This window comes from Ischnura elegans, chromosome 12 (genome assembly GCF_921293095.1).
Source record: "Ischnura elegans chromosome 12, ioIscEleg1.1, whole genome shotgun sequence".
Taxonomy (NCBI): Eukaryota; Metazoa; Arthropoda; class Insecta; order Odonata; family Coenagrionidae; genus Ischnura; species Ischnura elegans.
The window spans coordinates 55,488,862-55,501,770 of NC_060257.1; the positions used below are offsets into that span (position 1 = coordinate 55,488,862).

At 37.4% G+C, this 12,909-nt stretch overlaps 1 protein-coding gene across 1 annotated transcript in view; it reads right to left on the minus strand.

Annotated features, from left to right (window-relative positions):
* LOC124168953 (dynein axonemal heavy chain 7) overlaps positions 1–12,909 on the minus strand; it is a 133,320-nt gene that overhangs the window by 111,570 nt on the left and 8,841 nt on the right. The window contains exons 7-11 of the mRNA XM_046547370.1: positions 12,436–12,589; positions 10,076–10,302; positions 7,851–8,049; positions 5,019–5,259; positions 3,886–4,001 (exon numbers count right to left, since the gene is read on the minus strand). Coding sequence (XP_046403326.1) covers positions 3,886–4,001; positions 5,019–5,259; positions 7,851–8,049; positions 10,076–10,302; positions 12,436–12,589 — 937 coding nt within the window. The remainder of the gene's footprint in view (positions 1–3,885; positions 4,002–5,018; positions 5,260–7,850; positions 8,050–10,075; positions 10,303–12,435; positions 12,590–12,909) is intronic.

Consider the following 12,909-nt stretch of genomic DNA (forward strand, 5'->3'; position numbering starts at 1 on the left):
AACTCGGAATTTTCACTGCTATTTCACTGTAAACATTCTTATCCATCAAATGCCATTTCAAGTACACGTATTTACGCGAGAAATGTGCGTGTTATGCCTCAAACAACTGATTTCGCCGTCGCAGTGATTGGTTATGAGATGGATCAAGAAGGCCAAAAATAGTTTATTATTGGAAATGTTCCTTTCTAGCAATGAAATTTTTAATATGATTGAGGCAATGTGGCGTTAATCGTCAGCGGCACGCCCACCTGATCCTCGGCTTCATCCCACTTCTTGTTTTCACCTGGGATCTCGCTCTACCCCCACCCCTGCCGTGATGTGCTACCGGACAAACCGAGGCGTTCTGCAATATTCACGCATTCTAGCCCGGATTTTTTTCTTCATCATCAATTATTTTGAGTCCATCTTTTAAAGTTCTCACTTGTATCTTCGGAAGGGCCATGGTCCGAAGACGAATAAGAATAAAACTAATAAAAATGAAACCGGACTCCATTGAACCCACACGGAAAACACTCGCTAGTTTTAAGTCAACCCACCCCGGAAAGTACGGAACCACTCGTACGAGGTGAAGTTCGGCACTAATGCTATCGCGTACGGCGTAGGCAGAGCTTACTGCAGAGGGTGAAGCATGACCATATGACTGCGCAATTAAATTTTTTATCCTATAGAGAAGGCAACTTACCCACTCATTTCTAACAATAAGTAGCGTAGCTCTAGATGAGCAGATGAATTCAGATTGCTAGTCGAGAGAAACAAAATATCCTGAGAAGACATCGCTTCGTTAGCAACTCAGACAAGTGAAACTTGTAGCATAACTCGTAAATTGTAACCAGAGTAATTGTTTTCGAAAAAAATCGCATCAACTTCCGTGAAGCTCACTATCAGCTGCGAGGATATCGGTACATATTCGCCAGAAATCACCATCGGTTTATTCCAACTATTTCCTTGCTTAAAATGCTTAAATAACGTTAGAAATACGTCGTGTTTGGTATCAATCTTTACTAAATTACGTGCACATCACTAATATTTCAATATAATAAAAGTATAATACCAATTGCCGAAATTCATTTTTAGATACCTTTTGGGCTAATAGGTGATTCATGCAGCAGTTGACCTCCACCTTTGAAGCGAGTCGGCTAAAAAAAAGTTAGCGGTCGAGAGAGGGGGAGGCGTGAAAAAGGTTTCTTTTGTTCTCGAGTAACTTGATATTTTCTTTCGAAGCTAAGGTCGTCGTAATACGATCCCTGCTCGAGCTGGGACCTTTTTTTTTTCGGAGAAGAAGAAAGCTTCAACCGGGGAGGGGGATACCGAATCTTGGGAAATGCGCTTATGTAACTATCCCACGGCACTCTGCTTCTCCCTATCGCATTTCAATGTCCTGGGGAAGATTCAAACTATGTGTCTGTCGTAATTAGCCATAAATAACACGTAGTAAACACTTCGTCTCATTTTTATCAAACGATGAATGCGGGAAAATTATTCGACGGGACCGCGATCTTCAAACGATAAATGCGGGAAAACGATACTTCGGGGAACGATAGATGCGGGAAAAAATTACATTGTCTTTATGGAACTTAATTTGGGACCAGGAGCGGCGAACGATGAATGCGGGAAAACGATGAATGCGGGAACGATAAATCGGGGTTCCACTGTATTTGGTGTGTGTATGGTCAACGAATAATCACTCAGAAAATGGGCATGCGCGAATAAAAAACAAGCATTGGGGAAACTTCAGGAAGAAAGTTGTTTCTCCATGGCAACACTTGTCTACACATGGCATTTCGAACCTAAGAGCTCTTGGATGGTTAACACGTTGCGTATGGATGGCGAGAATTCTCGTCATTTTTTTCCCAAAAGTTCCGGACGGATGACGAAGATTCTCGTCATTTAGGCGCGTCAACCTTAAAAATTTTAAAGCGTACAATACATATTCGTTTGCACGTTTTCAGTTGTTGTTCGTTATTCATAATGAATTGATGCATCATGACGTTTGATTGGATAAAGTTATATTCTAAACATTAGCTTTTTAACCATGTTTAAACCAAAGGCATCACGCCCTAATAGGCACATATTTCCAATCTTGGCATTCCTAGGTATTTAAATACCCCGGTATGCAACATGTTAACTCTTTCGCTGCTACAAGCGGGAATACCCGCAAAAAACATTATGGTTATTGCCTGCGACATGCGGGGATATTCCACGACTTTCAAAAAGCTTTTCCTTACAACACGACATGCGGGTAAATATCTACGTTTTCGAAAAACCCTCCCTTCGGTCGTAGGTGCTGTCATCTGCTCGAAATTCTAGCGGAACTACGTCCATTCGTGCGGTGACATTCAGCGACGTCAAATGAATGATTCAATTCATTTTTTTCTGGATAATAGGCAAAATAATGGAACCGATGAAAAATCTATTGAAGCAGCAAAAGGGTTAAGGTAGGGAAGTTTTCAATAACCTGCCATACAGCCTAGATTTAATGCGAAGGGACTACCACCTGTTTCCATCGATGAAGATGTGACTCGCTACGCAACGACTTGACACTGACGATGAACTGCATGCCGTTGTACCCAAACCAGTGATTGAACTCACAAGCAGCAGATAGCAGATTTCTACAGAGATGGTACGGAAAAGCTGGCACCACATCATAATAATTGCCTAATTTTTAAATGACGATTATGGATAAAAATAGCCAAAGAGTTAAACTTCAAAGTATATCTGACAAAAATTGTTATTTTCACTTTGTTTATTTTTTACTTGAAAACGTCTGTTACTCTCTGGACAGCCCTCATACATGAAATGCTATCAACACTCTTTCAAGTGTGCTTTCTATATTTCCTGAGAGTTACAATTTCTGGAGCCTCAATTGCAGTTGAATTTAGCCTTAGAAAACTTAATATTTTTCAGAGATTTCAAATGCATCTTATGCTTTGAAATTTTGAGATTATTTTTTGCCAACATAGGTGGGTACAAACAGATTATAATTAGCCTAACACCAACTGGGTGCCATAGATTATCCACTATTTTTGTTACCTTTAATGATTCAGATGATTTCCAAAGTGGTTTGAAAGAGATGAAAGTAAAACTGGCTTCCAGTGAATGACTGTAAGGAATACATGTACCTTACACCATAATTTGTTTATGTTATGTCGAGTGAGATGCAGAAGTGGTGCAATTAAAAATGAGGGGAGTACAAAACATGTGTGTACCCATCACAGTGAGGTGGGAATGCTTGAACCACACAAAAAAGATTCAGGCATATAACCTAGGACTCACTTCATAATCAAGTAATTGAAGTTCAGAATTATTCCATGCTGGAATCATTCTCGAATGACTCTAGCATACCCAATCACCAACCAATTGCTGCAATAGTTAATGAAGCACTGGGAATGCTATTACATTTAGTGACTAACGTATCACAGCAATTAAATTCAATATAAATATCACTTGACACTGTGTTTTAATCGTAATCTTATTGTACATCCACTTCAAGATGGCTCTCTCCTTAACAATCACTTATTTATTTTTTATCACCATAGCATCAAATCAGCAAAAAAAATTAAAACAAAAACAAACATGCTCACAGACAAATAAAACAAACAACAAATGAACTCAAAAACAGAAAACAAACTAAAAACATACAAAAGTGATTCCGGTCATAAAGACACATGCATCATGACATTGACCCAAACCCAACAAACGAGATCCACAATCAGGGAAAGAATTCTCTCAAAATATGTTTTTTGTAAGTTTATCTTTAGGATTAAAAAAATATCACTTAAGGTTCCAAGTTTGAAAAAGTATTATCATAATGCTATGTATTTAATTTCAATTAAACCAATGATTAAAGCCTGTGCAGAGATATAACACAGTGTTCACATTACTCACCTCCCAATAATAACGCAGTTGGCAAAGCCACTCAAAATCATCTGCAGCCATTACATTTTTGTCGATGAGTACTTGTAACACATCCCTTGCATGAACATCAAGAACAACCAAAGCACCTAAAAAAATAAGGTAGCAAAATTTTTAAAATAATTAATATATTCCAATCAATGGTAATTAAATGATTATTTTTTTAAGATCATGTGTAATTATTTAAATATACATAGTATCATTCCTGTTAAGTTGTGCATAAATAGTCAATAAATCGTAGATACAAAGCATCTTTTTAAGTTGATAGAGTAAATACCTGGAACTGAGTTACCAGGCATGCTGCAGTAATTAGTATACACCTATTAAAGAAATGCCATCATGCAAAAATGGCCGCTAACTCTGATTAAAAAATAGGAATGAGTGAAAGGTCATCCACTGGCTAATGAAAGTTCTCATTGTATGCAGAATATAGGTATATATTAATTAATGTCCAATGAAATTTATCTCAAGAATGATATTACCGGGCTGTAACAAGATTCCTGAATTCATATTAATTGACTTTTCCCCACTTCTAACCTGACTAAATTTTTCATTTCCCTGTCTTTTTCATTCTCTCCTTTCAATAATTGCATTAATTTTTTCAATAATAGAGTCAATAATATATAAAATTCTTTTATAAATATATAAATCTTTGTGTAACATTTCAAATCCTGCCGTGTGAATGGCGGTGAAATATTCATGAATTATCATGAGAAAAAATTCCCCTGGACCAGGAATCAAACCACGGATCTTTGGCTTTCTGGGCCCATGGCAATTCATGAATGTATAGATCTTTTTTTAAGTATAAAATCTTTTTAAAACCCTGATTTCTTCAGCATGTAGCAACCCTATTTCAATTAAAAAAGTTAGGCATTACGGGGAAAATTTTCTCCTGAATTGGAAAAAATATTTTAAAAAGCAGAGAGAAGAAATATAATAGCAAGAATTTGAAAAGCATCAACCACATAATGAGAATAATCTCAGAAACCGAATGAGTCCAGAGTCCAAATGCAAACTTTCTGCTATAGAGAGAATTTTAAAGCTTGGGAAATTATTATTATTATTATGTATTATTATTATTATTATTATTATTAGAGATAACTTACCAAGAGTGACACGGTTTTGTAAACTCAGCTTTCCACGAACTAATTCAATTATTGCGTCAATTTGAGAATTACACTGCGCAAGGTACCTAGGAAAACCTTGATCTGCACCTTCTTCAAGAGCTTCATGCATTTCTGAAGTCCAGTAAGTCTGTGACACACACAAAACTGTTTGACCAGGCCAATCAAGAACCCAAGCATCACGTTCTTTGATGGGATATGCTTCTAGTGCACTTTCCACCATCTGCAAAGATATGTGTACATTCATAGGCGGATCCAGGGGGGGGGCACGGGGGCACGTGCCCCCCCCAGACCCTAAAAAATATGCAAGATTTTTAATACGGTCCCATTATCATTGCGTTCGTTTTGTATTAGGAGCTATCCTTGTGCCCCTCCCAGAACGAAATCCTGGATACGGCCTTGCTTGTGCCCCTCCCAGAAAAAAATCCTGGATCCGCCCCTGTGTACATTTTTGATATGAATTGATAGTAGAAGAATACAAAATCTTTGTGGCCAAGGGATACAACTGTGTTTTTCTCTGAAGATTTTCGCAGCTTCTTTTATCAATGTGGTAAGCTCATTTTGGGAAATTCTGCAATGGTAACGTTTTCTGCTTGACATTTCACCCCTCCTACTGGGAGCTTTTTCAAGAAAATGAGTAAAAAAAAACATTCGCCCCTGGTACGAAGGGTGAAACATAGAGCATAAAATGTTACCAACGCAGCATTTCCGAAAGGAATTTACCACTAAGATACAAGTGTGCCTCTGTTCTGCGCAGATATCAAGTGGAAAATGAAATGCACTACTAAATATATAGCTGGTTTTGTTTGTTTCACCTTATTTTTGTACCTTACTCTACACCCATGCCTCGTATAGTGCAAGGGATGCATTACTTGGGGTCTTTGCACTACACAAATTTGCGTTACATGAAGAGTGTTTTAACATTGGGAAGATAGGGATGCGTTCCTGGCAGCATAGGTGTTGGTATCAAATTTCCTCTTAACCATATATATTCCCATAAATAGCCTGAGAAAACCTTAAGTATACAAATGTTTATTGTTTAAAATATATGTAAAGATAGTAGGCACGCATTTAAAGATTTTAATTCACGTTAAAAAAAATGTGTACGTGCTTTTGAAATTCCCTCCTGTCATGCAGGTGGGCTAACATCTGCTATCTCAAGGGTTCGTAATGCATTGCTGGCAGTTGACGATTTTTCAAACCAGTCTAAAAACAATTATTGTGTCACCCAGGCCCTTTTGTCGCTCATCGAAATGACAGGCAAATGCTACTTTGAATGCCATTTCATAGCTAGGAGTTTATGAATGATAAATCATTTTAATTTTAAGTCCTCCGAAGTACTAGCAGCTACGTGAAACAGACTTTAAATGCCTTGAAACCCGACCCAGGTTTTCCTTCCCTGAAAATGAATGAATGAGATTGCATTCTTTTCCAAAACAATATCATCTTGTCAACACTAAAAACTAGTTGAGGGGGAAAGGAGCCACTTTCAATTACAGCTTGGAGTTCAACAGAAAATATTGCGGTGACTGCGCTATCAACACTTGCAGATTCACCTGAAATCACAGCACTGAAAATACCTACTTGCCATTTAAAATTCTGGAACCAACTGGAGCTTTCACTAAATGTCTCAGAGCGATTTCCACCCTCATCCTTTTGTACAGATTCACAATGAACTTTCCGTATGTCTTGACCGCTAGGTTTAAGTTGGTGCGGCTGAGGTAACTGATGTTTTAACTTCGTCTTTATTCAGAATAAGACATCGTGAGTTTAAACTTCCATGCAATATCGTTTTGACGCTCTCCATTTTCAAAGCAATTGACCTCTTTCAATTTCTCTTATAGGTTTATGGTTTTTCTTGTTGACTTCTTGATGTTTCTACCTGCATTCCTATTTTTTGCCATTGTTCCCTTGGTTTTTCCTCTGTATGGCTCTATCGAAATCACCTTCTACTGCTGCACCGTATTCCTGAGACACAGAGGACATACGACTGCTGGGAGCAAATGAAGCCATTGTGTTTGAGACTCTATAGCATACCCTTTTATGTGTTGATGCTATTCATATGCAACTCGGTCATCACTCCATTTCTCCCCCGTGAATACTGATGACTTTATGATGAAGGCTTTAGACTAGACCCTCTACCTGGAGGTCATTCGCCCAATCACCTATGGCGGCAAAAATTATGTTTCAAATCGTATTGCTTAAAAAAAAAAAACTCATTTCCACTAGCTCCACGCTTAATTAACTACTCTAAAGTAACTATTCTCATTCTGTTAAGGAGATGAGATAAATTACTTCGGTAGGCCGGCTATCTGGACCCAATGACGAGTAATGCTTTTGGCCAATGCACAGCAATGGATATCGATTAATATATAAAAAAAAAGAAGATTTAAGTCAAGCAATACTATAAATATGTCTAAAATGATAGCAATTTTGTGTGTACTTAGCGCAAGTTCATGTTTTATCATGAGAGCGTTTAAGTTTTTTGATAAGGCTACAGAAGTAGTAGTTTTTAAATTTAGGGTGTGTCGACGGCTAGGTCATTTCGCACACTAGGCTACACTGTGTTGCGATGTTCCCCCAAGGAACGCATTTGCACTATATCGAAATTGCGCCATGCGAGGCATGGGTGTATTTAGAGAACAAAATCACTTGAAACCCTTGGCTTCTCACCCCTTCACATATGATCACCAATAACCAACTTATTTTATGAATGAAAAAAATCCTATACTGCTGAAATTTTCAGATTAGTAAAATATTACTGGCATTGTACAATGATCAAAAAAAGAAGAAAAAGTAATCAGAGATGAGAACCTGGTGGACACTTTTCTTCATATCACCTTCCAGCTCAAGCAGCCACTTCTCCACCTGACCACGAGCAGCAGCAGTTGCAATAACATCCACCAATTGAATTACTTCTCCCTCACTTGAGAGCATATGAGTTACTTCCAACTCTTCCGTGAATCTCAGTTTTGCTATACCCTCAAAGCATTTCTTTAGATGAGGTTGCACCCTGAGGAGAATCATCATTTTTATTGAAACATATTAACATAAAAAATAAACTATGCAATTGCTCAGTGCAATTGTTTTCAAGTATTACATCAATCATGAGCAGTATTAAAGCTGACAAAATCACAAATCATTTTACTTAAGAGCTTAACATAAAATAAATTTAAAAATATATAAAATCAATGATTAAGCAGGCAATGATTTTCTTCATAGTTATTCGCTAAATTGATTCATAGTTAAACGCCAGCAACTTCCTCATATGGTAAAGAATGGAAAAAAATCAGTTCTCAGAATGAATCATCCAGAAGGTTGGCCAATACGTATTGTTACATATGAGGTTAATCACTTCCCCAGCTAGCACATTATAAGTCATTGAGATAAGGTGAAAGGAAGAAATAAGGAAGTCGCTTCTCAAGTAAGCTTGTTATGGGTTTCTTACGGCCAGGGCGACAAACATCCAGAGTAATGGCAAAATGGATGCCAAACTTTCAGCACTTCCGTAGATGCTGTTATTATCCCATCGTTACAGTGTGTTAATTAAGGCCTTTATGCATTAAAACAATGTTTTTATTATTGGCGCTTCTATATTATGAGGAGAAATAACATCATACCGCCATAATTTGAAAATCATTCACATTTATGAACTGATAGCTTAACGAAGGTCGTAAGAAAAACACAATTTCACAAGAATACCAACGTAGAATAATATAAAAATGCCGGAAGGAACATCTAATATACGTATTGTAGTCGTCGGGTTATCAAACCATAATTTAAAATTCATAAATGTTAAAATGTATGGACCTTGAATAAATTCAGTTTTTCATGCACATGCCAAACAAGTTTTTTTTCATAATTGGATATTTAATTAGTAACTACGCCAACTATTTTCAACAACTGCCGTGGTGCAGTGGTTAGCGAGTAATACTTCGGTTCCGAGGGTCGCACGTTCGGATCCATCCTGACCTTATTTTTTTTTCTTTCCGCCGCATGGATAGAGTACTTGTACTATGCTTTATATCTTCACTAGCCGGTTGCTTGCAGTAATTAATTTTTTTCTATTTACGGGAATATCTGTTATCAGTTGTTCAGCCCTTCTAAAAACTCGCTAAATTTCCCCAATAGCCTTTAAATTCATGTCAAGATGAGCCGCGTAGCATGTGTAGTACGCTGTTCAGCCGCCTTTGGCGCTCCAACAGAAGTGACTTACATTGCCTGAGGATATTTGACGGCATTCCTTACCTAAACGCCCCTAACGTCTTACCCTTGCCTTATATAAGTCCCTTAGCTTACGATAAGCTGCTTATCAATTTTTTCCGTAAGAAAACCATAAGAAACGGTTAACTCACTTACTTTGTGCTATCTGGGTCCCTAATCATAGGTAAGGAAATGCCAGCCACACCAGAAAGGAAAAAGAACAGAGTAAGTTGAGCTGTAAGAGGGTTCAGTTTTAGGGATAAGAAAAGGGCATACAGATTGTCTGACGACCTATTTTGTGATAGTTAACCATTAATAATTTTTTGAGTAACATGGGCTTTCAAGCTTTGGCAATGAGACAACTTAATACTATAAAGTTTTTTACATAGTTGTTCACTCTTATCCAGGAAGATGCATATTCAGATCTTCTTAAAAGGTTGAAATAGCTAGTACATTATTAGCCAGGAATATATCATGAATGGGTAGAAGTACCGAGGTTATTCAATAATACATGAGGACTGGGAGGTCAGGGAGTTGAAAACTTTATGGAGATGGTTGAACAGGCATCACTGACATATTGATAGCGGACATTTACGAATATTTATAAGGAAGCCATTGCATGTGGTAAGAGAAAGAACATGTTAAGGAAAGAAGACAATTTTGTAATAAATGATTTCAAAATTTCAAAATTATTTTGGCAATAATAGCCAATTCATTCTTTCCCAGGTACAAAAAAAATGCCCTCTCATGTATCCATTTAATTGATACAGACCTATTTACCACAAAGACTTCAAAAACCATAACAAGACTTTCAGGCTATAAAACTATGATCATACCTTGTAGGATCCTTTGTTTCTGAGAGGATCTCAAGAAGTTCATCATTTGAAAGGAAGAAGAACCGAGGAAAGAATAATCGTTTCTTTTCAAGGTATTCATTCAACCCTCTCTGTATAGCTTCCAGAAGGTCATCACATTTTTTCAATCTTTCTAACATCTTATCGATTCCCACCACAGATAAAACCCTAGGATCACTTACAACTGTTCGCATCACTTCCCGCCAAGTCTGAAATAAAAGTTAACATAATTTGATAGCAAAATGAAGGGACATCACCACACTATGTGATTCTGGCACAAGCTTTCATGGCTTTATTGATTTCAAATACATATCGATGGCTAAATTCTAACAGCACGTATCTCAAATTTGACCGGTTTGGGACAGGTATCTTAAACAAAGAGTAAAAAGATTTAAAAAATAAAATACAAGCAAAAGTCAAATCTTTGTTTTCAAATTAATGCTTCTTTTTCAGTTTTACGAACTCTAGGTTTGTAATTTCAGTGTCCAAGTAAAGCAAATTAATCGTTTTTTTCTCTCCTGAAAAGTTGCTATTTTTGAGATACGTGTTGTTAGAACTTAGCTATCGATATGACTTACAATAAATTTAAAAATGTAACTGAAAGAACCATTAAGCTCTCAAAATCAAATGGAAGGTTTGCTAGCAATATGAAAGTTAACTTATTTTGGGACCTTATTCGAACCTTTCATTCAAAATAGTAAAACTGCAAGAAAAACAAATTTCCATCGTTTTCACATTGCAAACAACAATCGACTGCTTTACTGTATCTGATGAACCTGATACCATATCAGAGTTTCAGATTCATTTATACAGGGTGCAGAAAAATTATGCTACAAAATTTTTTTATCCTGGATTGCTGATGCCAATAGGAATCAAAATTACTGATTGGCCGCGAGTTCCCGTTGTCAGATGCATTGGATACATCACAATCTCTGGCAGGCAAACCTTTCAAAGTCATGAGCTACCAAAGCATCTGGCAATAGGGAAACTTGCAACGAATGGAAACCCATGGCTCAAAGTTTCTGTAGTTTAAAAATTGTGAGTTTTCAACCCAAACATCATTGGTAATTCTGATTCCTACCGGCATCAGCTATCCAACGATTTGATCTTTGGATTTTTCTCTTCTAAGATATTAGTTTGCAGCAAAAGAGAGGAGGCTAAAACAAACATCACCCTAGGACAGCATAAGCTTGAAGAGGTGAACGAGTTCTCTTACCTGGGAAGCCGAATTACCAGCGATGGGCGGAGCAAGAAAGAAATACACAGTAGAATAGCGCAGGCGAAGAGGGCTTTCTACAAAAAGAAGAATCTTCTTACAGCTGACAATACCAGCATAGAAGTAAGGAAACAATTCATCAGATGCTACATATGGAGTATGTTTCTCTATGGAAGCGAGGCTTGGACGTTGACAGCAGCAGAGAAGTCAAGAGTGGAAGCATTCGAAATGTGGTGCTACCGAAGAATGATGAAGATAAAATGGATTGACCGTGTGAGTAACAATGAAGTGCTAAGGAGAGTAGGAGAAAAGAGAAGCCTCCTAAAAACATTAAGCAGAAGAAGGGACAACTTAGTTGGCCACATTTTGAGGCACGATGGTCTGATGAAGACAATCGTTGAAGGACAAGTGGAAGGGAAAAAGGGCAAGGGACAGCCCCGAATGAGTTATATCGGACAGGTTATAAAGGATGTAAAAGAGAATAAATATGTAGCTATGAAGAGATTAGCGGATAGGAGAGAGAAATGGAGAGCTGCGTCAAACCAATCTTAGGATTGTTGACTGATGATGATGATGATGATAGAAAAATCTTCCAAAATCATTAGCACAATAAATTATGGTTTCGTTAATAGTGGGCCCTAGCTGCTTTCATAGTGGCGAGGGTATTCCCTATCCCACCCTTCCAATTCTATACCTACCCTGAAGGCGTCGACGGGCTCCTTATAGCAGTGGCGCCTCCATCCTTTTTCTTTCCCATTCCAATCCCCTCCCCGAGTGCATGGGCATATCATTTGTATTACTGACATAAGAAAATATGTCCTATTTCTCTATTTAATGAGTAGAATATTGATTCAAGTCTTCAGAATTCGTAATTCCATCGCATCTATACCCATTTGGTATTTTGTGAGTCCCGGCCCAAGTGCATTTTAACCTTCTAAGGACCCCCCTTGGGTCCTCATTCTCTGGCATCAGCTATCCCAGGTTAAAATTTTGAGACATTATTTTTCTCCACCCTCTTTATCACCAAAAGGTGGTTGTCCCACAAACGAGATTCAGAAACCTTAATTATTAACTGAGAACAATATAGGAACATAGTGTAAAGGAGCCCATTATGAGAATAGCAAACCTTGTCTATAGCACTGAAGCGCCTTCCTTCCTCAGGCATCTGTGACTGGATGTCAGGTGATGAAAATATTGGTTCCAAATAAAGCCATGTTGATTGAACTTTTGTCCATGAATCCAGAATTTCTTGCAGCATCATAAGTTTAGCTTCCCATTCACTATAATCAACAAAAAAAGACAAATGAATAAGTAGAATCTAATTAGCATACATATACGCAATGACAAAAAGCATAGATCGATTCCATTACATTCTTGTGAATATTATTTAATCTTGAAGTCTTCAATTAAAATCATAAACATTCCATTTGAGAAATATTCTTAAAATATACCTGGTAAAAATAATAATAGTATTCCTAAATTTGGGACAGTACAGGGCAAGAAAAAATTTTCAAGGTATTTTCTCGACAAGAAATGTTGAGGTGAGTTCAATTAATAATTGTTGGATACAGCGAGAATCATGGCTCTTGAAGTACAACAC